This window comes from Oncorhynchus mykiss, chromosome 17 (genome assembly GCF_057628025.1).
Source record: "Oncorhynchus mykiss isolate SJ-2025 chromosome 17, ASM5762802v1, whole genome shotgun sequence".
Taxonomy (NCBI): Eukaryota; Metazoa; Chordata; class Actinopteri; order Salmoniformes; family Salmonidae; genus Oncorhynchus; species Oncorhynchus mykiss.
The window spans coordinates 47,075,389-47,101,938 of NC_143038.1; the positions used below are offsets into that span (position 1 = coordinate 47,075,389).

At 42.5% G+C, this 26,550-nt stretch overlaps 1 protein-coding gene across 1 annotated transcript; it reads left to right on the top strand.

The window, feature by feature from the left end:
• Positions 1–25,637, top strand: LOC110494349 (sodium-dependent neutral amino acid transporter SLC6A17-like). Its single transcript, XM_036950422.2, is given in 13 exon segments — positions 1–157; positions 10,202–10,659; positions 12,749–12,906; positions 15,020–15,146; positions 20,775–20,956; positions 21,270–21,380; positions 21,815–22,056; positions 22,253–22,445; positions 22,891–23,083; positions 23,722–23,881; positions 24,783–24,945; positions 25,110–25,455; positions 25,458–25,637. Coding segments are annotated over 12 exon segments (2,214 nt in total). The 5' UTR covers positions 1–157; positions 10,202–10,379; the 3' UTR covers positions 25,517–25,637.
• Positions 25,638–26,550: the final 913 nt, after the last annotated feature.

Here is a 26,550-nt window from a genome sequence, read left to right on the forward strand (position 1 = left end):
GATTCGTTCCCTCTCATCCTCTCGCGCTCATACACTGGGTACCACCAGACTAGGTCGAAATTGGCACGGAGCAGATGTATTTGCCCCATGCTGGTGTGTTCGAATTGTTTTTACATTGTAAACACTGGATATAGGTTATTTCTTCGAAATATTTAAGGTGAGTAATGCGTTATTGACTTGACATGTTTATACAATCGCCAGGTCCCTGGCGACATCCATCTGTCCAGATGTACCCATCATTAGTCACTAGGCTCGTACGTGTCTCACCTTGTCCATTTGTTAGAATTATTGTTGACATTTGTTTTTAATTTGTTTTAGCTGTATATCAGAGCTGTTCAATAGGGACTGCTTTGCGATACTAAACTATTGGAGAAACAAAGAAGGGACAATTGTTGGAGCGATTTTGTCCCTGTATTGTAATGATAGCAAGGAGTGACTTTTAGTGACACTTGAGAAAACTATTGCTAAGGAACTTACAGAGGTGAACTTGTGTGATCTCATCATGTTTGTTATGTGGGGTGAGAGTTGTCCTGGATGATGACATTAAATAGTCATGCTGTCATGAATCACTGGGTTGTGTGACCTTGAGTGCTATTTTTTACAATCGTCTGGCCAATAATTGTAAGATAATTGCTTACTCAGTGGAATAATAGTATATTTGCATAATTTGTTTTAGTTTAAAATGCCAAGCAGAAAGAATGACTGATGTTCAGTCCCGGTCTATTGTCGTAGATGTGAGGGATGACAGGTGTTGGAGCGCTGATCAGATTGATCACCTTTTAGAGCGCTTCGCTTGAGCTTTGTTTTACGACCACAACCTTCAAGTCTCCAGGGCAGTATTTCAGATTGTAGAGTTAGTTGTAGGTGTTGTGATTGAACTTGTTTAATTCTGTTAAAGGGACCTTTTTGGAGAATTAAAACATCCATGCCTTGGGAGAAAATGTAGTGGTATTTTTATTGTTTATAATCCAAATTAAATGGCCTTCATAGGCTATATTGATCCCCATCCGCCAACAAGCATTCAAAAAGACACACACACACACACACACACACACACACACACACACACACACACACACACACACACACACACACACATAGATATCTCCTACAATACATACACTTGTATTGTAGTATCCTTAGTTCAACATCAGCGACCTCTTCAAGAGGTATGATCTCTTGGTGTTTTGCCTAAGGTGGTGGAATGACAGTCACAAGGTCAAAAGGTTCGAGACCTGGTTGAGGTACCCCTCAAATTGTTTACGATGGTGTCAGAAGTGGGATGTTGTGCCTCTGAGGCATTACAGAAGGCTAGCCAACATATAAATATCTATTTGTTAACCAGAAGAGCAACTTGGCTGATAAACATACATTTTTGTCACTCGGATCCAATCGGGTCTGGTCTAGATAACGGGTTCCAGGTTGGGTCTAGATCTGGTTGTCGTCGGATCCATTTGGGTTCGAGGCTAATTGTTTTCGGGTCTGCATCAAACTTTTGTTTCCTTCACTCTCTCTCTCTCTCTCTCTCTCTCTCTCTCTCTCTCTCTCTCTCTCTGTTTGATAAAATTAGTAAGAAAGTTACAGACTCACAAATATCACACCTATGGATTTCACATGACTGGGCAGGGGCGCAGCCATGGGTGGGCCTGGGAGGGCATAGGCCCACCCACTTGGGAGCCAGGCTCACCCACTGGGGAGCCAGGCTGAGGCAATCAGAATATGTTCTTGTTACAAAATGTATTACAGAAAGAAATACTCCTCAGTTTATCAGCTGTCCGGGTGGTTGGTCTCAGACGATCCTGCAGGGGAAGAAGCCAGATGTGAGGCTCCTGGGCTGGCGTGGTTACATGTGGTCTGAGTCAACTTCAGCACAAGAACTGTTCTTCTGGAGCTTCATGAATGGGTTTCCATCAGTGCTGTAAAGTACTTAAGTACAAATATTGAAAAGTACTGTACCTTACTATTTATAGTTTTAAAATCTTTTACTTTTACTTAACTACATTCCTAAAGAAAATTATGTACTTTTTACTCCGTACATTTTCCTTGACACCCAAAAATACTCGTTACATTTTGAATGCTTAGCAGGACAGGAAAATGGTAGAATTCACGCACTAATCAAAAGAACATCCCTGGTCATCCCTACTGCCTCTTATCTGGTGGACTCACGAAACACAAATGCTTAATTTGTAAATTGAGTGTGGGAGTGTGCCCCTGGCTATCCGTAAATTGAAAAAAATCAAGAAAAATGTGCCATCTGATTTGTTTAATATAAAGAATTTGAAATTATACATGTACATTTGACATTTTAATCATTTGGCAGACACTCCTATCCAGAGCGACTTACAGAAGCAATTGGGGTTAAGTACCTTGCTCAATGGCACATCGACAGATTTTTCCCTTAGTCGGCTCTGGGATATTTTAGCAATTGCATTTACTTTTGATACTTAAGTAAATTTGAAACCAAATTCTGCTACACGTTTACTCAAGTACAGTTGAAGTCGGACGTTTACATACACCTTAGCCAAATACATTTAAACTCAGTTCTAGTTAGAATTCCCTGTCTTCGGTCAGTTAGGATCACCACTTTATTTTAAGAACGTGAAATGTCAGAATAATAGTAGAGAGAATTATTTATTTCAGCTTTTATTTCTTTCATCACATTCCCAGTGGGTCAGAAGTTTACATACACTCAATTAGTATTTGGTAGCATTGCCTTTAAGTTGTTGAACTTGGGTCAAACGTTTAGGGTAGCCTTCCAGAAGCTTCCCACAAAAGGTTGGGTGAATTTTGTCCCATTCCTTCTGACAGAGCTGGTGTAACTGAGTCAGGTTTGTAGGCCTCCTTGCTCGCACACACTTTTTCAATTCTGCCCACACATTTTCTGTGGGATTGAGGCCAGGGCTTTGTGATGGCCACTCCAATACCTTGACTTTGTTGTCCTTAAGCCATTTTGCCACAACTCTGGAAGCATGCTTGGGGTCATTGCCCATTTGCGACCATGCTTTAACTTCCTGACTGATTTCTTGAGATATTGCTTAAATATATCCACATAATTTTCCTGCCTCACAGTGCCATCTATTTTGTGAAGTGCACCAGTCCTTCCTGCAGCAAAGCAACCCCACAACATGATGCTGCCACCCCTGTTCTTCATGGTTGGGATCATGGTTGGAATGGTGTTCTTCGGGCTTGGAAGCCTCCCCCTTTTTTCTCCAAACATAACAATGGTCATTATGGCCAAACAGTTGTATTTTTGTTTCATCAGACCAGAGGACATTTCTCCAAAAAGTGTGATCTTTGTCCCCATGTGCAGTTGCAAACTGTAGTCTGGCTTTTTTATGGCGTCTTTGGAGCAGTGGCTTCTTCCTTGCTGAGCGGCCTGTCAGGTTATGTCGATATAGGACTCGTTTGACTGTGGATACAGATACTTTCGTACCTGTTTCCTCCAGCATCTTCACAATGTCCTTTGCTGTTGTTCTGGGATTGATTGTCCCTTTTCACACCAAAGTATGTTCATCTTTAGGAAACAGAATGCACCATCTTCCTGAGCAGTACGACAGTTGCGCGTTCCCATGGTGTTTATACTTGCACACTATTGTTTGTACAGATGAACGTAGTACCTTCAGGCATTTGGAAATTGCTCCCAAGGATGAACCAGACTTGTGGAGGTCTACAATTGATTTCCCCATGATGTCAGTGAGTTTGAAGGTAGGCCTTGAAATACATCCACAGGTACACCTCCAATTGACTCAAATTATGTCAATTAGCCTATCAGAAGCTTCTAAAGCCATGACATCATTTTCTGGAATTTTACAAGATGTTTAAAGGCACAGTCAACTTACTGTATGTAAACTTCTGACCCACTGGAATTGTGATACAGTGAATTATAAGTGAAATAATCTGTCTGTTAACAATTGTTGGAAAAAGTACTTGTGTCATGCACAAAGTAGATGTCTTAACCAACTTGCCAAAACTATAGTTTGTTAACAAGAAATTTGTGAAGTGGTTGAAAAAATGAGTTTTAATGACCCCAACCAAAGTGTTTGTAAACTTCCGACTTCAACTGTAGTATTTTACTGGGTAACTTTAACTTTTACTCAAGTCATTTTCTATTAAGGTACCTTTACTGTTACTCAAGTATGACAATTGAGTACTTTTTTCACTACTGGTTTTCTTGGCCGAGCAGCTGCACACAAGCCTAACATCACCATGCGCAATGCCAAGCGTCGGCTGGCATTGCAGTGGAAACGCGTTCTCTGGAGCAGTGGAAACGCATTCTTTGGAGCAGTGGAAACGCATTCTCTGGAGTTATGAATCAAGCTTCACCATCTTGCAGTCCGACGAACGAATCTGGGTTTTGCGAATGCCAGGAGAAAGATACCTGCCCCAATGCATAGTGCCAACTGTAAAGTTCGGTGGAGGATGAAACATGGTCTGAGGCTGTTTTTCATGGTTCGGGCTAGGCACCTTAGTGACTGTGAAGGGAAATATTAATGCTACAGCATATAATGAAATTATAGACAATTCTCTGCTTCCAACTTTGTGGCAACAGTTTGGGGAAGGCCCTTTCCTGTTTTAGCATGGCAATACCCCCGTGCACAAGGCAAGGTGCATACAGAAATGATTTGTCAGCATCGGTGTGGAAGAACTTGACTGGCCTGCACAGAGCCCTGGCCTCAACCTTCCTAGAGACATTAATGACACTCATGTGTGTCTAATTTACTCATTACCCTGTTAAAAGAGGTGTGTTTTCTGTTGTCCTTTGCAGAAGCTTGAATTGTTTACCGTATGCGGTCGTTTCCTGAGTGAGGTTTCGAGACTTAGTGTTTGTTTTTTCAAGTGTACTGTTATCCCGAGGCTACCATTTCTCAGAAAAGTATTATGTTTATCCCTAAGCACTGATGCTTTGTCTGGTTTCTTCTCTGCACCTGGGTCCAACCTTACCACGTCACAAATTTGTCTCCCTTTGTCTGTTGGAAAGCAGACTGAAGCAGGTTTTCCTTTAGGATTTTACCTGTTTAGCTCCATTCTGTTTCTTTTTATCCTGAAGAACTCCCTAGTCCTTGCCCATGACAAGCATACCCCTAACATGATGCAGCCACCACCATGCTTGAATATATGGAGAGTGGTACCCATTGATGTGTTGGATTTTTCCCAAACATAACAATTTGTATTCAGGACAAAAAGTAAATGTTTGTAGTATTACTTTCGTGCATTGTTGCCAACACAATGCATGTTTTGGAATATTTTTTATTCTATATACAGTACCAGTCAAAAGTTTGGACACATCTACTCATTCAAGGGTTTTTCTTTGTTCTTACTATTTTCTACATTGTAGAATAATAGTGAAGACATCAAAACTATGAAATAACACATATGGAATCATGTAGTAACTAAATAATATGTGTGAAATTAGATTTAGAATAGACCAATTATAATGCACCTGTATCGAAACAGGTGCAGTAGGAAAAAATACACGTAACTAGCGAATGGAGGATGCTTTTCCCAGTGTTTTTTTTTTCATGCCAGCCAGGTAGGCAATACTCCTTTTGTAGATATAAGCAATGTGCTTAATATTAGGAAAGTTGAACAAGAAAATATATTAGGCCTAGCCTATAGAAAGCTGATCCTCTTTTCAGTAGAGGTCATCTCTCTGCAGTTGCATAGCCTGTTGAAATGTTGCACAACATGAGTTCATGGGCTTTCAAAGTGTTTGATTAGATTTGCATTGATGTCAGATTGATTAGAGGGATAATAGAGTGCTCAGTTCCAGGCAGTTAGCAAGTTTGGTAGGCTACTAATGACCATCAGCAGCATCAGAGCTTGGAGAAGCCTAATTACCGTGACTAAATGCTTACGTGGAATTTGACTGCCTTTTAGACTCGTGACCGCCGGTGTGGCGGTAATATGATCACCGCAACAGCCCTAATCACAACAAATGTGAAAGAAATCAAGGAGTGTGAATATTTTCAGAAGGCACTGTATGCCCTTGGTGACCAATTGATCATGTTTTTCAGGATTGTATTATCTGCAGGTTCCTGTTTTGTTTACATCAATCAAACACAGGCTATTGCAGGGGTCTTAAACCCTGTTCCTGGAGAGCTACCCACCCATAGGTCTTTAATCCAGCCCACTTCTAAATAACCTGGTTCAGTTTATCAGCCAGTTATTTATTAGAATCGGGTGTGCTGGATTAGGTTTGGAGTGAGCCTACAGTAGTAGCCTAGATTTCAGAACAAAACTTTGCTCAATGGGAGCACCTCAGCACTATTTAAAGAAACCTTAAAGGCTTTTGTTTGTCTGTGTAGTAAATTATCACACAGCATCAACTAACTCTACAGAGAAGTAAATGCCAAAAAGACACATCTTACAGCTGTGCATGTTTTTGCAGTGCATGTTTGTTTTTTGCTAAAGTGATTTAGTCAGTGCATTTTATTTGATTTGTTTTTATTCAAAGCAGCTGGCCCCAAATAAATTTTTCATTTGTTATCTAGATATTCACTGACAATATAGGTATAGGTAACAATATAGGTAAAGTGCTGCAGACTGTTCCACCTAAACTCTTAGCCCTCACTGCAGCCATTATAACACATGCAGTGGCTTTCAAATGATGTAAAAGTCACCTAGTACCTGTATTTTTATAAATCTTGTCTGTGGTGATCTGAACACCAGCTGGCAGTTGTTGGCGTGTTTTCATGGCACAGTTGCTCTGTAGGCATATAATATGAAATGGTTGTTGTGTGCTGGAAGAAACACTGTATGTGTATACACTTATGTACTCTTTATAAGGAATTATGTGAATCATGTGGAATATTCTTGTTTAACTTTATACATAGGATTTGGGGTAAATTAAAAGATACTGTTTTTTAAAAATACAGTTAAATTAAGTAAATTATTGCTCTTTGTTGCTTTTCTCTGTCTGGGCTTTTGTAGGTCTACTATACTGTTTACTAGAATAGCTGTTTACTTTGAATGTGGGAGGTTCAGTTTATTGTGGAGTTTTTGCACAAGAGAAAGTGGGAGGAGAAGAGATGTACAGGCAGAGGTAGTGACTGATAGTGATTGTCGTGACCAGAAGAAGTGCATCACTGCTGTTGTATCATACCGTAAAAGATGGGGCTGTCAAAATGTTGCCACAGCATAAACTGCAGCTCTGTATATCCTCTGTGTGACCTCCATTTCTAAACTTCCCCTTCTTCATATGGCCATCACCTAGTCAGTTCTCAACAAAAGTAAATAAAGAATTACTAAGTGAACAGTCATCTCCCACATCGGTTATCTCTCTTGTTTTTGCTGTCTCTCTGTCCCCCAGAATAGGATGTGGCCCTCACATATCCCATAGGGCTTTGCTGCTCTGTATTTCCGTCGATGGTGGATTTTTGTAACGGCTGAGAAGTGACTCTCTCAATAAGTAATGAGCCTACGCCAGGCTTGTGATGTGGATCAAGAGAATGCATGACTGCGGATCATCCAGCCCCTCCCTTGTACTGACTGACTTCCTCCATTATGTTTGGGCTGAACCAACAGCTCCATGAAAAAGCGGGAGAGAATCCTGCTGCAATGCTTCCGAGGATTAGGGGATTTACAGGAAAAAGCTTCCGAAAGTTAAGCTTACAGGACAGGAAAATTAAGTAGGACAATTGGTAACATTGGGAATGTCTGAAACCAAAACACTGAGGGAGGTAGGGGCCTAATCTGCTTTTTCAGTGACAGCTTTGTGGGGAAATGAGTCCACAGGTAGACAAAACACATTTAACAAGTTGCTACCCCCTCTCTCTTCATGTAAGAGAAGTGTTAGGTAATTGGACGTGACCAATGTTCCCGCAAGAAAAATGTGTCACTGAGCAAATTTCAGGTCTGCTGAGCGCAAACTTGAACATTGTGAAAATTGTGTGCAACATCCAGCACGTTTACTGTGAACACTGAGGCTGTACCCGCTTTACATTACAGTTTTAACTGTCATGTAGGCTACTGTGGGTATTTGATCATATTGTAGGCCTGCCAGAGTGGCCTACCATCAAAAACAATGGAGAAAATGCATCCCATAACATTTTACCATGGAACTATCTGTTCTATCATTCAGCCTACAGTAGCAGCCAATGTTTATTGTTCAATGTAGGCCTACATTCAATGAGACTTTTGGGGGGAAAAAAGCAGTGCTTAACTTTAACCTGTTTATCCACTTGTCCATCAGACAAGGAGGTCACTGAAAATGTTATGTTGTTTGATGCAAGACACCACTTTATAAAATCAAATGCATTCTTATTCCTATACCATTATTACAGAGATTCAGACAAATTATCCTACCCTCTGCCTATTGGCTACTTAGGCTTGAATAAGCTGTCTCAAAATACAACATTGCCCCTTTAAGACAAAACAAAGCTCTCTACCTAACTCGTTTTTCAAAGATGTCTAGAACTGTACACGTTATGTGCTCTTGTAGGAAGCGATCACTCCCCTATTGCTGATTACAAATGATCTATAACTGGGCTAGTAACTCACTAACTAGCAAAGGATTATAACATAATGTGCACACGTGGCTACATGCAGCTCATGCAGTGCATTTACTCATGACCGCTCATGCTATTAAAACAGTCCAGCTCAAAGTAAATGAAAGATCCATATATGGCAATGGTCTATTTGCATATAGGGCCTGATTGTTTATGCCGCACTGGTCTGTGTAGAGTACGAGCTGAGTAGTGTGTGTCAATGCAATAGAATCCTATTCTGATGCGTTCTGCCTACAACAAAATCTCTTGCAGTTAGTTTTGTTTCAGTATGTTGCTTTGAAAGTGGCGAATGTTGCGTTGATTCGATCACAATTGCCACAGCAAAGGGAAACGTTGATAGTGTTAACAGGGAAAACTCTTAAACAGTGGTCACCAACCTTTTCTGAGTCCACATCCCTTTGAGTCAAAATGCATGACTTAAAAAAACGTAAGCCTATGCAACATTAACCAATTTAAAAACAGTCCTGTTGTCACGCCCTGTGTGACTAGGGTGGGCATTCTAGTTTCTTTATTCCTATGTTTTTCTGTTTCTATGTTTTGGCCGGGTATGGTTCTCAATCAGGGACAGCTGTCTATTGTTGTCTCTGATTGGGAATCATACTTAGGCAGCCTTTTTTCCTTTGTATTTTGTGGGTAGTTATCTTTGTTAGTGGCACTATAGCCCTAGTAGGCTTCACGTTTGTGTCTTGTTTTGTTGGTGACGTTTATCATAATAAAAGGAAAATGTACGCTCACCACGCTGCACCTTGGTCCGGTCATTTCCACGACAACGTCTGTGACACCTGTAGCATTGAGGTTTGTGCAGTAAGATATAGGCCCAATACATTATCACCGTATATTGGCTTTGCTTGAATGCCCAGCCAATGCATTGTTGTTCGAGGTATTTAAAAAAATTATATTTAAACATTTGAGGTAGGCTATATGGTCACACCGGTAATAGATCCGTCGTATTACTTCTGAAGCACAGCTGAGTGAGCATACGTTTAAATAATTGTATTTTTTATTTTACTGGGCTGATTGTTCCTGCATCTGATGGTCAGTCTCAGTAGAGGGAGAGAGCTGCAGGCGGAGGGTCTGCCTCAGTCTGCAAGGTGATATGTGTGCTCTTAAGCATACGGTATGAGGCCTAAAAATGAATTGCAAATGAATGAATGGAAAATGAATGGCATTACAACTAATGGCAACCTGCAATACAGTTTAGTTCAATTAGTGTCTGCAGTGGATATGGAGGTTATTATAATTACTTTGAGTACCTCTAAGAAATTATTCATTGTAGTGAGGAGGGAGCTTCATTCTTGTGGAAGTCTAGTTAAGTTAACGCAACCACCCACACTTATGTTGTCTTTAAGGCCACTAGACTAGAGACTCGACTGTGTTATAGACCTGCATCTTATTACAAGCCTGGCTAAGCACTAAATGGAACAGGGTAATTGTGTCAGTGATCCTGTGTCTGAAGTGTTGCTTGAGGCCCACAGTGACACAGGAAGATATGCCAACATAACTTGCAATGAAAACACAAGTTCCTTGTCAGGACTCAAGGATTTTAGTGGAAATTAACCCTATCATCTATTAAGGACAGTTTTAATGTGATAATATGTTAAATGTCCTCCGTGTTTACTATATTGCTTTGTAAAATAGTAAAAGCCGTCAAGTGACTTGCAGTGACAGATTTCATTTATGTTTTTCTCTCACAGGACCAAAGCCCAAATCTGGAGCCCTGCGCTCTCTCTCTTCTCAACGTCTGGCACCTAGCATCCAACCCCTCTACTTCATACCTACAGTACACTCTGAACTCTCCCTCTCTTTCTGTCTCTCTGTTGGTCTCTCTCTCTCTGCGCCAACCCCCTCCCAGCTCCCCCCTCAGCATCCCTGATGCGTAAGAACAGTAAGGTGACGCAGCGTGAGCATACCAGTGAGCATGTCACAGAGTCGGTGGCAGACCTGCTCGCTCACGAAGCGCCGCTCGACTACAAGAACAGTTCTCTGAATGTTGGAGGGGTACCCGGGAAGAAGATTGTTCTCGAGCCCCCCGAGAACGATGGCCGCCCAGCCTGGAACAGCAAACTTCAGTACATTCTGGCCCAGGTGGGCTTCTCTGTGGGGCTAGGAAACGTCTGGCGCTTCCCTTACCTGTGCCAAAAGAATGGAGGAGGTGAGTGGCAGACCGCGCCCCATAAGGGCTGGCTGACTAAATAGAACCACAACTGAATAACTCTTTCACAAAATATAGAACAATAATTATTTATTGTAGCTACGTCAATGGATGAGCAAGGTCATTTCCTCCTCATCTTCCTGTCTGCCTCTGGTGAAGAGTCTAGCGGCAGCTGCTTCCTGGCAGCTCAGTGACCCAGACTGTAAGAATGACATGCCAGGTACACTGGCCTGCCATCACAGTCAGGCTGGGCTGCCAAGAGAGAAGCACAGCTCCACAAACACCACTCTAAATATAGCTGTGCTATCGATTACTACTGGCACTGGAGCAGGCCAAGGCTCAACTGATACTCTGATCAACATGAAAGGGATACTCTCAATGAAACATTAATGGCTCTGTATTGTGATGATGATTTGCTTTATTTTGTCATGTAGTTACAGGTGCACATTGTAAGTCTTTGCTGGTATAGTAGTTCAGAACACCCCTATTAGTTAGGGCAGGTTGGCATTTATGTACTGGAGGCAGCTCTGCAGAGTGGTCACTAGCTGATTTTTAAACCTAACCTAACCCTAACCTTAACCACCCTGCAAAACCCTAATGCCTAGCCCTAACATTGCACGAAGGCCAATTTTGACTTTGCAGCTGGCTCATCTAGTGGAAATGGCTCAGATTTCTTACTATTGTATGTTTTGTACTTGACAGTGTTTTTCCAGAATGTGCTAAATTTAGCTTCTGCACTCCCTAGCTCTAACCTAACCGCTCTACCATAAATGGATAAAAATATGCCCCATCAGTTTTAATGAGCATCACACCTCTGACCATAACAGCAGCATAAAACACCACAGCTCTTATCTCTGGTCATAGAAATGACGATTAGGCATGCTCAATTCACCTCCGAAACCTCACGGTCTCCCTGTCTTCACCAGATAATGACTGATGTGTTTGGTGCACCAGCCCTGTTCTCTCACACCTTCTCTTTCTGATTTATTGCTAATAGGCAGGATTTAAAGGCTCCTATACCCAAGCAGCCTCGTCGTTTGACCAGGAGAACAGACATCTTTCACCCCCTAATTTACCTCCAGGCAGCAAATTACAGCCACATTAAATGGCTCTGTGGCGTTAGGTGGTTATCGCTCTGGGCCTTCTTCCCCCTCTCTCTCCTTCTCCCCTTCCAGCGTTCTCTGCTTCTCTTTCATACACATGTCTTTACCTCAGTTTGCATGCTATACAGTATATCAGAACTGTTAGCTGGCCCAAGTTCAGATAGGCTGCAATTGATTGCAAAAGTTATACATTTAAAAAAAAAAATCTAATTTCTTACCTAGTACATCCAATGACCTGGTTCTATTTCTTCTTGATCTCATGTTGAATTGACATTAGTAACAACTCAATTAAAACAAGACATGGAACTGCTGTCTGTGTCCAGTGGGTTATGAGCTCTAGGCTATGTAACTGGTACTCCTGAAGTATTATTAGTGATAGTGCTCCAGCGTTAATCTTAGCATCCTGATGATCACCACAATAACATCCAGATTAAGCCTCTCTTGGATTAAGCTGGGAAGCACCAGATTTAGACATCCCCCATAATTCAAATCAAATACTAAAATAGACCTTAGTAAATCACTGGTTGGATGGGCTCTGACTTGCAGGGTGGGAGAGTAATAGTGACAAGTGATGCAGAACTGTCAAGTACAAACAGACAGATACCATAGTGTCCTGAGGCTCTCCCCTGACTCACTGAGTTGGACTTCATGACCATCAACTAGAGGGGTTGTCTTCCTGTCACCCAGCCTGTCCACCTCTCTCTCCCCTTCCCCTCTGGCTTTGTAATGATACACAATTAATTATAATTAGTGTTCTAGAAACAGCTCAAAAGAATAGAGCCAGGGTCCACAGTAAATGTTAAGTATCTCCATTGATTCAGCAAGGGAGACAATTGAAACTTGTGCATTATTTCAAAGGAAAGGTGTTCCACGTTTTACACAATGCTTAGTACTGTAATATCACACATACAGTATGTGTACTACTCATGTACCTAATAGTCTATTGGGAGAAATATAGCATGATCACTTTGACCCCTTTCTTTCAGGTGCCTATCTGGTCCCGTATTTCATCCTCCTCATCCTCATCGGCGTCCCGCTCTTCTTCCTGGAGCTAGCGGTGGGCCAGAAGATCCGACGTGGGAGCATCGGGGTGTGGAACTACGTGTGCCCCCTACTGGGTGGGATAGGGGTGTCCAGCCTAATGGTGAGTGACAGTGAGGATGGTGTCTTTGGTTTAAGGTTGCCTCTTATATCACCTTTTGGTTGAAGTTGAGGCTGGCAATCAGTTTAACTGATCACCCTCCAATCATCAGATACATAATGCTATAAGTTTTAACATGATTTTGGTTATGTAATCTGTTTATGTTCTGAAGTGCTTGTTCCACGTAACAAAATAGACAGTGTCCCAAGAGAAAAACAGTGTGACTGACCACAGTGCACTGGGAAACAGAGAGGGTCAGTCAGTGTGATAAGGATAATGGATGCTGGATGTGGGGTTTATCACCGGGGGCTTCGATGAATGAGCTCTGATTTCAATAGAAACTCCCTACGTCAGTGACTGTGTGATCTATTAAGTATACTATTTTCTGCATATACCAACACTTTGTGGCCTCTCCCCTGACTAACTCCATGCTTGGCTGCCTTAGCATACTGTTGTTACCACATGCATTGTGGTGCTGTCACCAGCACTCTATTTAACACCCTCCAACCAGGATCTCTTTAAAGGCCCAATTCAGTTGTTTTTATCTCCATGTCAAATTATTTATAGGGAATAGTTAAGTACTTTACTGTAATAGTTTTCCATTAAAAGGGTTAAAAAGAAAACACTTTTTAGCAAAAAACAATTTCTCAAGCTAGAATTTTGCTTGGACTGTCTGGGAGTGGTCTGAGTAGGGAGGGGGCGGGATATGTAATCTGAAAACTAGCTGTTATTGGCAGAGAGGTTTGGAACTCTTTGTTATTGGTCTATATTAACTTATACCGTCTAGTGCTGTCACCAGGCAAGCCAAAACTCCACCCGTGCAAAACCTGCTGATTAGAAGGTTCCGAGCAGATTGTAATTTCAACCAGCAACTATCAGGAAATAACACTGATCAAATTTCTTCACTTTTACATTGTTAGTTTCATCACTTGCTGTACATTATGATACAAAACATTAGGGGGAAATTAATTCTGACTGCACTGGGCTTTTAAGATAAAAGCTGTTGATCATGCTTTATGTGTAAATGCCAGTTTGATAGGATGGATCAATTTAAACTACTCCAGGTCTTGAATTTGGCATATTGGACATTTTGTGACTCACATCACATAATCTAATTGTCACAACATCACATAACATGTCAACCTTACGCTTTAACAAGAGATAGGTGGATAATTTATGTCGGAAGCTTTCACTGTCCATTTCTGAATATTGTGAGAGGAAATAGACTGTTCTGTTGAACTGGAATGTATAATCACGAATGAGGCAAACTCTCTTTAGGGGATAGATAGATATACCTTGATTTAATTGAGCATAGCAGCTCTAAACATGGTTCCCAATGTCTGCATCACCTTACACAGCTCAAAACAAACATACTCTGTGTTATTATGATGGAGAAAGCTATCTCACATTCTTCATTCCATAAGATGTGACATAGAAGGTTGTATGTCAGTAACGTAGAAAAGGACTATAAAGATGAGTAATATGGATAATGTCCTAGATAATGAGAGCGAGGCAGAGATGGTAGGGAGGGTTAGGGTGTGAGAGAGAGACAACCCCTCGTTGGTGATGTATGTGACAGCTATAAATACCTCTTAAGAGATCACTGTGGAAATGGCTGAAAGAGTGTACTTCAATTATTAATGGATTTCCCAACCTTGTTTAGCTTCTGCCTGTCCTTTGTTGACATGGATGCTCAGAAGATTTAGCAGACACTCTTATCCTGATTACACTCTTATCCTAATAGCCAGTTCTTGTTAAGAGCCTTGCTCAAGGGCACATTAATAGATTTTTAACATAGTCAGCTCTGGTATTCAAACCAGAGACCTTTTGGTCACTGGCCCAATGCTTGTAACCACTAGGCTATCTGCCACCCTAGGAACATGAGAAAGCAACATACTCCTGCCTATATAGACCATCTGAATGAGAAATATATTGAAATTGCCTCTCACGGTACAGTAGTGTATATATCGATATTCACACATGCACTTGCCATTTGACTGAAAGAGTGGCATCAACCAACAGTGACAGGGACTCTTGCAGAGGAGCACCTCAGGGGTAATTGTGAGTTCCATTGGACTTTCTTACTCTAACAGACTCTGCCTCTCCTACATTCCAGGTGTGTGGCTTTGTGGGGCTCTACTACAACGTCATCATCGGCTGGAGCATCTTCTACTTCTTCCAGTCCTTCCAGTACCCACTGCCATGGGCAGAATGCCCTATCAGGAGGAATGGATCATTAGCCAGTGAGTGGATGCCAAATCTGAACATCGGGACGGAGGAGAAATGCAGAGGGCAAAGAGAATGGAGTCATATAACTCCTCTGAACTGTTTGATAAAGTCCAAGCAGCAACCACCAATGTGGTTTGTCTCACAAACTAGAAAGGATTCAATGAATATTGAATTAAACCTCTCTCCTTTTTTTAATAAGGCCTGTATTTGATTAATCAGATATGACTAATTTCCATCTTGTTATACACACTCGTTTTGCCATGTAGAATAATCCATACTTACAAAATCATTTTTGGTCAGTCTGAGAGAAACACACATTTTTGTTTTGTAATTCAATCTTCCAGTTCAATCCAGTTTTGGCCAGGATGGCACTGAATCACACATCTAACTAGATCAGCTGATGGTGTTAGCTTATTTATGAGGATCCTTCATGACTCAGATGGACATAATCCAGATTAAAGTCCTTTGAGACTTAGATTAGAGGTGGTGATAATACAATCCCAGCGGTTCCAAGAATCGCTCAGCGCTCTCCTCTCCTCTCCTCTCCTCTGCTCCTCACATGACTCAGCAGTATGAAGACAGTCAGCCACCAGGGAGGAGAGCAGCTGTAGCTAGTTAGATAGTCCTGCTCCAACAGAAGGGTTCTTACACTGACAGACAGAGGCATATTGCATGGTGTTGCAAGTCTTCATGTTACTGTCTAATCTAGTCCCTCCAGGATTCCGTGATTCTGCGATCGCAAATCTTTTAGCAAAATCAACCATTCCCCGCATATTATGTGAGGGTTTGCAAATTTGACCAAGCACCACAGTATTTCCTCGTAAAACAATCAAATCATTGCAATATTATTGCATAAAACTGACCCATCACCACAGTACAAAAAGAAGGCTCGCAATTTACAACCAATCACTGCACATTTATCTCTAATATGGTTCAATCAAGCCACACGTCAACAAACGTTTTCTCCCATCAGTGCATTTTCGCAAACAAATTGGACAAAATCATCACATATTGCCATGCAAAATGTCAGAATTGCTGCAACAAAATCAAGCATTTTTGTACACAAATATCACAAAGTCCCAGCGACATCCTGGAGGCACTGGTAATCATACAGTACTACACACACAGATGCTAGTATTGTATGTGATTCCCCATAGGTGGTGGTTTACTACACCATGCCACACTCCTACACTACAGTATGGTGGTATTTGAGTTTTTCCACAGTGGCATTACAGGTTGTCTGTAGAATTGTCTTTAATTCTGTGTGGAAAAAGTGACCTCTCGCCATGGCCATACAGATGTAGGATTTTCATTTGATCACCCTGTTGCAGGAGAACTTGTAGTGTATGTGAGTTTTAAACCGGCTTCTGAAGTCTGTAATTTCCACTTTAAAATGTCATACATTTTTCATAAGGGAATATCAAGTATCAACCCCTACAAAAATGTCCATTAATTATAATCCACATACAGTGCCTTGCGAAAGTATTCGGCCCCCTTGAACTTTGCGACCTTTTGCCACATTTCAGGCTTCAAACATAAAGATATAAAACTGTATTTTTTTGTGAAGAATCAACAACAAGTGGGACACAATCATGAAGTAGAACGACATTTATTGGATATTTCAAACTTTTTTAACAAATCAAAAACTGAAAAATTGGGCGTGCAAAATTATTCAGCCCCTTTACTTTCAGTGCAGCAAACTCTCTCCAGAAGTTCAGTGAGGATCTCTGAATGATCCAATGTTGACCTAAATGACTAATGATGATAAATACAATCCACCTGTGTGTAATCAAATCTCCATATAAATGCACCTGCACTGTGATAGTCTCAGAGGTCCGTTAAAAGTGCAGAGAGCATCATGAAGAACAAGGAACACACCAGGCAGGTCCGAGATACTGTTGTGAAGAAGTTTAAAGCCGGATTTGGATACAAAAAGATTTCCCAAGCTTTAAACATCCCAAGGAGCACTGTGCAAGCGATAATATTGAAATGGAAGGAGTATCAGACCACTGCAAATCACCAAGACCTGGCCGTCCCTCTAAACTTTCAGCTCATACAAGGAGAAGACTGATCAGAGATGCAGCCAAGAGGCCCATGATCACTCTGGATGAACTGCAGAGATCTACAGCTGAGGTGGGAGACTCTGTCCATAGGACAACAATCAGTCGTATATTGCACAAATCTGGCCTTTATGGAAGAGTGGCAAGAAGAAAGCCATTTCTTAAAGATATCCATAAAAAGTGTTGTTTAAAGTTTGCCACAAGCCACCTGGGAGACACACCAAACATGTGGAAGAAGCTGCTTTGGTCAGATGAAACCAAAATTGAACTTTTTGGCAACAATGCAAAACGTTATGTTTGGCGTAAAAGCAACACAGCTGAACACACCATCCCCACTGTCAAACATGGTGGTGGCAGCATCATGGTTTGGACCTGCTTTTCTTCAGCAGGGACAGGGAAGATGGTTAAAATTGATGGGAAGATGGATGGAGCCAAATACAGGACCATTCTGGAAGAAAACCTGATGGAGTCTGCAAAAGACCTGAGACTGGGACGGAGATTTGTCTTCCAACAAGACAATGATCCAAAACATAAAGCAAAATCTACAATGGAATGGTTCAAAAATAAACATATCCAGGTGTTAGAATGGCCAAGTCAAAGTCCAGACCTGAATCCAATCGAGAATCTGTGGAAAGAACTGAAAACTGCTGTTCACAAATGCTCTCCATCCAACCTCACTGAGCTCGAGTTGTTTTGCAAGGAGGAATGGGAAAAAATGTCAGTCTCTCGATGTGCAAAACTGATAGAGACATACCCCAAGCGACTTACAGCTGTAATCACAGCAAAAGGTGGCGCTACAAAGTATTAACTTAAGGGGGCTGAATAATTTTGCACGCCCAATTTTTCAGTTTTTGATTTGTTAAAGTTTGAAATATCCAATAAATGTCGTTCCACTTCATGATTGTGTCCCACTTGTTGTTGATTCTTCACAAAAAAATACAGTTTTATATCTTTATGTTTGAAGCCTGAAATGTGGCAAAAGGTCGCAAAGTTCAAGGGGGCCGAATACTTTCGCAAGGCACTGTAATAATTCACATTTCCTGTTGCTGCAGGATTATTTTCTTGCTGTAGCAAACTGGCTCAAATTAAGATCCTACAGTGGCAATAAAGTATGTGAACCCTTGAATTATCTGGTTTCTGCATAAATTAGTCATAACGTTTGATCTGATCTTCATTTTAGTCACAACAATAGACAGTCTGCTGTGTCTATATTGAATACAGTACATCATTTAAACATTCACAGTGTAGGTTGGAAAAAGTATCTGAACCCCTAGGCTAACCCTTAAACTTTTCCAAAAGCTAATTGGAGTCAGCTAACCTGGAGTCTAACCAATGAAAAGAGATTGGTTAGAGCTGCCCTGCCCTATAAAAAACACTCACAAAATTTGAGTTTGCTATTCACAATAAGCATTGCTTGATGTGAACCATGCCTTGAACAAAAGAGATCCCAGAAGACCTAAGATTAAGAATTGATAACTTGTATAAAGCTGGAAAGGGTTACTAAAGTATCTCTAAAAGCCTTGATGTTCATCAGTCCACAGAAAGATAAATGGTCTATTCACTGTTGCTACTCTCCCTAGAAGTGGCCGACATGCAGAGATGACTTCAGGAGCACAGTTCAGAACGCTCAATGAGGTTAAGAAGAATCCTAGAGTGTCAGCTAAAGACTTACAGAAATCTCTGAAACATGCTAACATCTCTGTTGACGAGTCTACCATACGTAAAACACTAAACAAGGATGCGTGTTCATGGGAGGACACCACGGAAGTTGCCAAGAAAACATTGCTGCACGTCTGAAGTTCACAAAATAGCACCTGGATGTTCCACAGCGCTTCTGGCCAAATATTCTGTGGACAGATTAAACTAAAGTTGAGTTGTTTGGAAGGAACACACAACACTGTGTGGAGAAAAAAAGGCACAACACATCAACATCAAAACCTCATCCCAACTGTAAAGTATGGTGGAGGGAGCATCATGGTTTGGGGCTGTTTGCTGCCTCAGGACATAGACAGCTTGCTATCATTGACGGAAAAATGAATTCCCAATTTTATCAAGGCATTTTTCAGGGGAATGTTTGGCTATCTGTCCACCAATTGAAACTCAACAGAAGTTGGGTGATGCAAAAGGACAACGACCCAAAACACAGAAGTAAATCAACAACAGAATGGCTTCCACAGAAGAAAATACGCCTTCTGGATTAGCCCAGTCAGAGTCCTGACCTCAACCCGATTGAGATGCTGTGGAATGACCTCAAGAGCAGATCACACCAGACATCCCAAGAATATTGCTGAACTGAAACAGTTTTGTAAAGATGAATGGTCCCAAATTCCTTTTGACCGTTGTGCAGGTCTGATCCGCAACTACAGGAAACGTTTGGTTGAGTTTATTGCTGCCAAAGCAGGGTCAACCAGTTATTAAGGGGTTCACATATCTTTTCCATCCAACACTGTAAATGTTTATACTGTGTGTTCAATAAAGACATGAAAACGTATATTTGTTTGTGTGTTATTAGTTTAAGCAGACTGTGTTTATTTATTGTTTTGACTTAGATCAAATGACATTTTATGACCAATTTATGCAGAAGTCCAGGTAACTCCAAAGGGTTCACATACTTTTTCTTGCCACTGTACATCTGTAGAGAAAGGTAGACCCTATCATTCATGCAGGTGTGTGGGACCCCAGAACCACGCTGCTCTGCACCCACTCTGACCTGGCCCCATGGTCACATGTCTGCAGTAAACACTTCAGATAAACTGTGGTTCACATTGATATCGGCAGGGTCAGATCAGCTAAACACAGAGACCAAGGTCGTTCAGACCTAGCGTTCACTTTGAATACAGTTCTGTGCTTCTGGAGTGACTTGCAGGAGTGGAGGAGTAAGAAGAAGGGAGATGAGAGATGCAGACAGTCAGAGTTACTGCATGTAACCTGGAATGCCATCACTCATAGACAGAAGATACAAATAGAATAATGGGAGGCCACCGTGATTTCCTCTGCTGAACATTGCCATCTACCTGACATAAATAGAGACTGGTACATTTAGTTGACCTGGTAATTTCTGTGAGTGCATGTGTCTGTGTGGGTGTGTGGGCATATTTTTTCTGTGTATGCGTGCCTGCATGTTCTCGCATGCGTGTGTGTGCATATGCATATATTTCTGTAATACGTCTGTAAGAATGCTTTCTCCAGACTTAGATCGTTGTATCATTTCCCCAAGGTTGAATTATAAAAGGTGAAAATATGCACAGTGAAAAATGACAAGTGTCTTGAATGAGGGCTCACGCTGTGCATACCAAGTACAAGGACGACCTTGTTTACCTTGCTAATGTACATCTGGGAGAACCAATCCAAGGGGGAGAGATTTGGTTCCTGTGTAAACAGTCTCTCCCTCATTTTATTTCCCTAATTTTATTTTTCCCTATCTTTCTCCCTTCCACTACCCCTATCCCTTTACTCTCCCTATCATCTCCCTCTCTTTCATCCTCCCTGACCTCCCTTCCTTTTCACTACAACTTTTTTCACTCCCCCTCTCTCTCTCCCTCCCCTCTCTCTGACCACCCCCTCCCCCTCACCCCTCTGCAGTCGTGGAGCCTGAGTGTGAGAAAAGCTCGGCCACTACCTACTTCTGGTACCGCCAGACTCTGAACACCACCAGCACCATTGCAGACAGTGGTGGCCTGAACGTCAAGATGACCCTGTCTCTGCTGGTGGCCTGGATCATCGTCTGCCTGGCTGTCATCAGAGGCATTGCGTCCTCCGGGAAAGTAGGGAGCGCTGTGGGGAGGAAGTGGAGTGTTGGTGGGCAGGGTGTGGGTGGAGAGGGGCAGGGGGTATGGGTAGAGGGACAGTTGATGTGGCGGGAGAGGGGCAGGGGCATGGGGCATCAGGAAGAGGGGCAGGGGGTGTTGGGGGGAGAGTCAAAAGAGTGTAGAGAAGATATATGATTTAAGAACATGACATGACTAAAAATTGCACTGGAATAATAGCCGACTGGACTGGATTCCTATCTTCCTCTGGCATGTATAGTGTAGTTATTGTACAGAATGTGTGACTAAGTTGTTTCCTGTGGTCTGTCAGGTGATGTACTTCAGCTCGCTGTTTCCCTACGTGGTGCTCTTCTGTTTCCTGGTGAGAGGTTTGCTGTTGAAGGGTGCTGTTGATGGCATTGCACACATGTTCACTCCCAAGGTGAGATTCAGAGGAGGCCGTCACACACACACACACACACACACACACACACACACACACACACATACACACACACACACACACACACACACACACACACACACACACACACACAGAGAGAAGCTTCCATTGCAGTTGAATGCTGTCATTTATGGGAAAAGACAGAGCTACTATACCGATAGAATTTATAAACATTTCTAATGATTATAACCAATTAGCCACCTATCTAACATGGAATTTGTAACACATCGTACATATTGTAATGCATATTGTAAACATATAATATGAAATGTATGATGGACATCCACAAATTAATACATAACATACCAAACGTAAAATATCACACTAATTTGAGTGTCCCGGATGTTCTTTAACGATGTTACATCTACCCCTGAGTCCAAGTTTGTCAGCCAATGTGTTACTCTGTGTTCCAGCTGGAGAAGATGCTGGAGCCCCAGGTGTGGAGGGAGGCAGCCACCCAGGTGTTCTTTGCCCTGGGCCTGGGCTTCGGTGGAGTGATTGCCTTCTCCAGCTACAACAAGATAGACAACAACTGCCACTTTGACGCCGTGCTCGTCTCCTTCATCAACTTTTTCACCTCCATCCTGGCTACTCTGGTGGTGTTCGCCGTGCTGGGCTTCAAGGCAAACCTCATGAACGAGAAGTGTGTCATGGAGTGAGTTCAAATCAAATGCCCTAGCAGCCGTCTATAGTGATGGTGGAGGGAATTCAAGCAGTCCTATACAGAATTAAACAACTCTTTCCCCACACCATATATTTATTATCATGCCTTCTCTGTGATCAGATTCAGGACTTTTGCGGTGATCTTCATCTTGTGCTCTATCGACCATGTTTCCCTGTGGTCTCTTCAGGAATGGAGAGAAGATCCTTGGCTACCTGAACTCTAACGTGCTGAGTCATGACCTCATTCCGCCACACGTGAACTTCTCCCAGCTGTCCACCGTAGACTACGCTGAGATATACGCCGTCATCAAGACGGTGAAGGAGGGCAGCTTCGCCGAGCTGAGCCTGGACCCCTGTGTCCTGGAGGATGAGCTTAACAAGGTACAGTCTGTCTGTCTGGTCTCTGAGCTCTATCTCACCGAAACTGGGTCTAAATATGAACCAGTTCCACAACACCAAACCAACTAGTCTTTTTAAGTAAGTATTTCACTCTAAGGTTGTATTCGGCGCACGTGACAAATAAACTTTGATTTGATTTTCTAATCATCCTTATACTGTACTTAACTAATATCCTTCTTGGCTCTTCTGTCCCCAATCGGGTCTGGTCTAGATAACGGGTTCCAGGTTGGGTCTAGATCTGGTTGTCGTCGGATCCATTTGGGTTTGAGGCTAATTGTTTTCGGGTCTGCATCAAACTTTTTTTCCTTCTCTCTATCTCTCTCTCTCTCTTTCTCTCTCTCTCTCTCTCTCTCACAATCTCTTGGGTCTTCTTTTGCGCCCTCTCTCCTTTGCGTCACTCTCTCTCTCCATCCCTCTTTCTCTGCAGTCTGTGCAAGGTACAGGCTTGGCTTTTATTGCCTTCACCGAGGCCATGACTCATTTCCCAGCCTCTCCCTTCTGGTCTGTCATGTTCTTCTTCATGCTCATCAACCTGGGCCTGGGCAGTATGATCGGCACCATGACAGGCATCACCACGCCGGTCCTCGACACCTACAAGGTCCAGAAGGAGCTCTTCACAGGTCAGCCCTAAAAACCCCTGTGGTGCTCCCATTCTCCTCTATCATAGTTACAAATGCAGGTTTGCATTTATTGTCATGAATCTTGGCCTGAAGGCAGCTCTGCAGAGTGGACACTAGCTGGCAAAGCCACAAAGTCATAAAATCTGATTTTAAACCTAACCCTAACCACACTGCTAACCCTAATGCCTAACCCTAACTTTAAATTAAGATCAAAAAACACATTTTTGTTTTCATGAATTTTGAAGATATAGCCAATTTTGACTCCGCAGCTGGTCTTGCTAGCTGACACCGTTAGTTCTGCCTCCAGGGCAAGACTCATGACAATAAGCGGCAAACTGCGTTACAAACATAAATTCAGCACTTTTCACCAAGACGTAGTGGGGTAACTACATAAGACTCTTTAAGGATGAGTAGTTTTTTCTACTTTTGCTGCTGAATACAAAGTAATAGCAATACAAGCAATGGATTGAATAAATAAAGACTTTCTCATCCAAGGAGCCACAAAGTTTATACATAATGTGACGTTTATTCAACTCCACCACTGAAGAAGAGATAAAAATGCTGAGGACGCTGCAAACTTTCAGACGAATGCCTTTACCTCATCTTGCTCCAATTCCCTCTCTATATTTTTCTTTCAGTGTGCTGCTGCATCATAGCCTTTTTCTGTGGCCTCCTCTTCGTCCAGCGCTCTGGGAACTACTTTGTCACCATGTTTGACGACTACTCCGCTGGTCTGCCTCTCACTATCGTGGTCATCCTGGAGAATGTGTCAGTGGCCTGGATCTACGGCACCAAGAGGTAAAGTATGGTGTCTCCTCAGAGAGCCCTGTAGTGTCAGAAGTAGCTGTGTGTTTTTCATATGTATTAAGAGGAAAGTTGAATATGAAGAAGGATAGGATTAAGAAATAATTGAGAAAGAGTCAAGGAACACCTGAATACTGTTCTAATTCTCAGAGTAAAAAACTCTACGGACACTTCGAAAGCTTAAACCAAGTTTATTCTTCCCAGAGGATCAATACAGCTGCATTAGACAAAAACCTTTTCACACAGCCACTGATATTTAACCCTTCCTCCTGAGTCTCCTCCTACACATCTGTACAAACATAGTATCTTTACTGCTAGGCAGGACACTAAGTGATACGGGCATAAACTTTTATTTCTCCCTTAACGTGACCTGACCTGATCTTAACCCCCCTTCATTACTAATCCATGGCTCTCTCCCCTTATCAATGCCTGCCACATGTGATTGCTTTCCCTGCACTCAGCACATTCCAAGCGTAATTGCACACACTATATACCTTCCTTCTACAGATAACCATTAACTTCTGGTGTAGACCCTCTAACCCTAAGCACTCAATATTTCAATAGGATCCCTGATATACATTACCCTCTCTCCTGCAGTGACATGAATAAGTATTTTTCATATTCTCAGAACCCAACACTGTAAACTGAAGGAGTTGGCTGGATCTATGTTAAACTCACCTGTGTGTGTGTGTGTGTGTGTGTGTGTGTGTGTGTGTGTGTGTGTGTGTGTGTGTGTGTGTGTGTGTGTGTGTGTGTGTGTGTGTGTGTGTGTGTGTGTGTGTGTGTGTGTGTGTGTGTGTGTGTGTGTGTGTGTGTGTGTGTGTGTGTGTGTGTGTGTGTGTGTGTGTGTGTGTGTGTGTGTGTGTGCGCGTGTGTGTGTGCGCGTGTGTATCAGGTTTATGCAGGACCTGGAGGACATGTTGGGTTTCCGGCCCCACGCCTTCTATTTCTACATGTGGAAGTACGTCTCCCCTTGTTGTCTCATCGTTCTCATCACAGCTACCGTTATCGAGATGGCCATCAGCCCGCCAGGGTACAATGCATGGGTAGAAGAACTGGTCAGTCAACCTGTTGGCAAACAGTGCAAAGTTTCATATAGACACTTCGTATTGACACTTTTTGACATTTTGCGTATTAGCCTTGTTACAGAGTTTGCAGTCAGCACCAGGGGTATTTCTTTTTCACTCTATTTCCCTTCGTGACGTTATTTCTCTCTTTTTAGGCTCAGGAGCGTTTCCAGAGCTACCCTCCCTGGGCATTGGCCATGTGCTTCTCCCTCATTGTGGTGGCCATGCTTCCTCTCCCCGTCGTCTTCATCGCCCGCTATTTCAACCTGATGTCCGACGGCTCCAACAAGCTGTCTGTCTCCTATCGCAAGAACATGATGAAGGACATCTCCAACCTGGAAGAGGTGGATGAGGCGCGCTCCATCCTGGGCAAAAACCCAGGAGAGACGCCCTCGCCTAAGCCCCCATCCCAAGCCTACCTCGGCCCCCCTGGCACCAACCCCCTGGAAAACCCTAACTCCCTGTCCCCCAACAGCTGCTACGGGACAAGCTACCAGAACGCCATCAGCCCACAACCTCCACCACCCCTATCACCCCCACTACCACTGAGTCCAACTCATGATCACTGTCCATCTTCTTCATGTCCCTCCCCTAGCCTGACCCTAGATCCCTAACTATCTCTCCCTCCTAGGCCATCTCACCCTCAACCCTACATAGTCTCACCACCAGGGGGTGCTGCAGCGCTTCCCAAAACTCCACAACCACCACCCTCACCCACTGAGTGACCCTTATCGCAGGACACCCCTCTCCCCCTCTCCCTTCCCCCCCAGCCCCAGAGGTTAGAGTTTACTGCAGCAGAGGTGACTGCCACACAGGCCTCTGCTTTGACAATGAACTACATGTTCAGGTGTCTGGGATGTTGCAGTGGTATGTATCAATCCCTACTGGAGGGTATGCAATGCTGAACATGCAGTATGTTTTGGTCTAGATCAGGGATCTCTAAAAGGTGGCCCGCGGGTGATTTCATTTTGCCCCCCAATTTTTATAAACAAACATGTTCATTGTTGGACATAAAATCATCAGGAAATCAGCTTAAAGAAAGTATTCCCACGGAAAAATAGAGAGGCATATGTGATCGTATCCCAATGTAATCAAGGTTTGAAATGATTCTGTTTTTGTCAAATACTATATCTGTTTGGGATTCTTGTGGTCAATTTGCAGTGTACAAATAATTTCTAACTATGTTCCGGCTCCCCGACCATCCACTCAAGGAAGAATCGACCCACGGCTGAATGTAATTGGGGAAACCTGGTCTAGATGTTTTTAGAGTAGTAGGAGAAGAGGCTCAATAGAAATGGACCCAATAAATGTTTTTTTTCTTCCCCTCACGCATATTGATAGGTAATAATAATGACACTATAAAGTACGAGATTGACAGTAACCTAATAACCTCATAACAGGTTAACATTTGCATAATATTTGGCCTCTAGGGAGTGTTATATGGCCTGCTTTTCATGCTTATTATAGACAGAGGTCAAGGGAATGTAGAGGAACCTCATATTTACATTGCCATTAAGTGACAACTGAATGTGAGTAGCTATATATGCTTGTTGCAGGTTTGAAGCCTTTTAAGCATTGCAGTGTCAGTCCTCTATA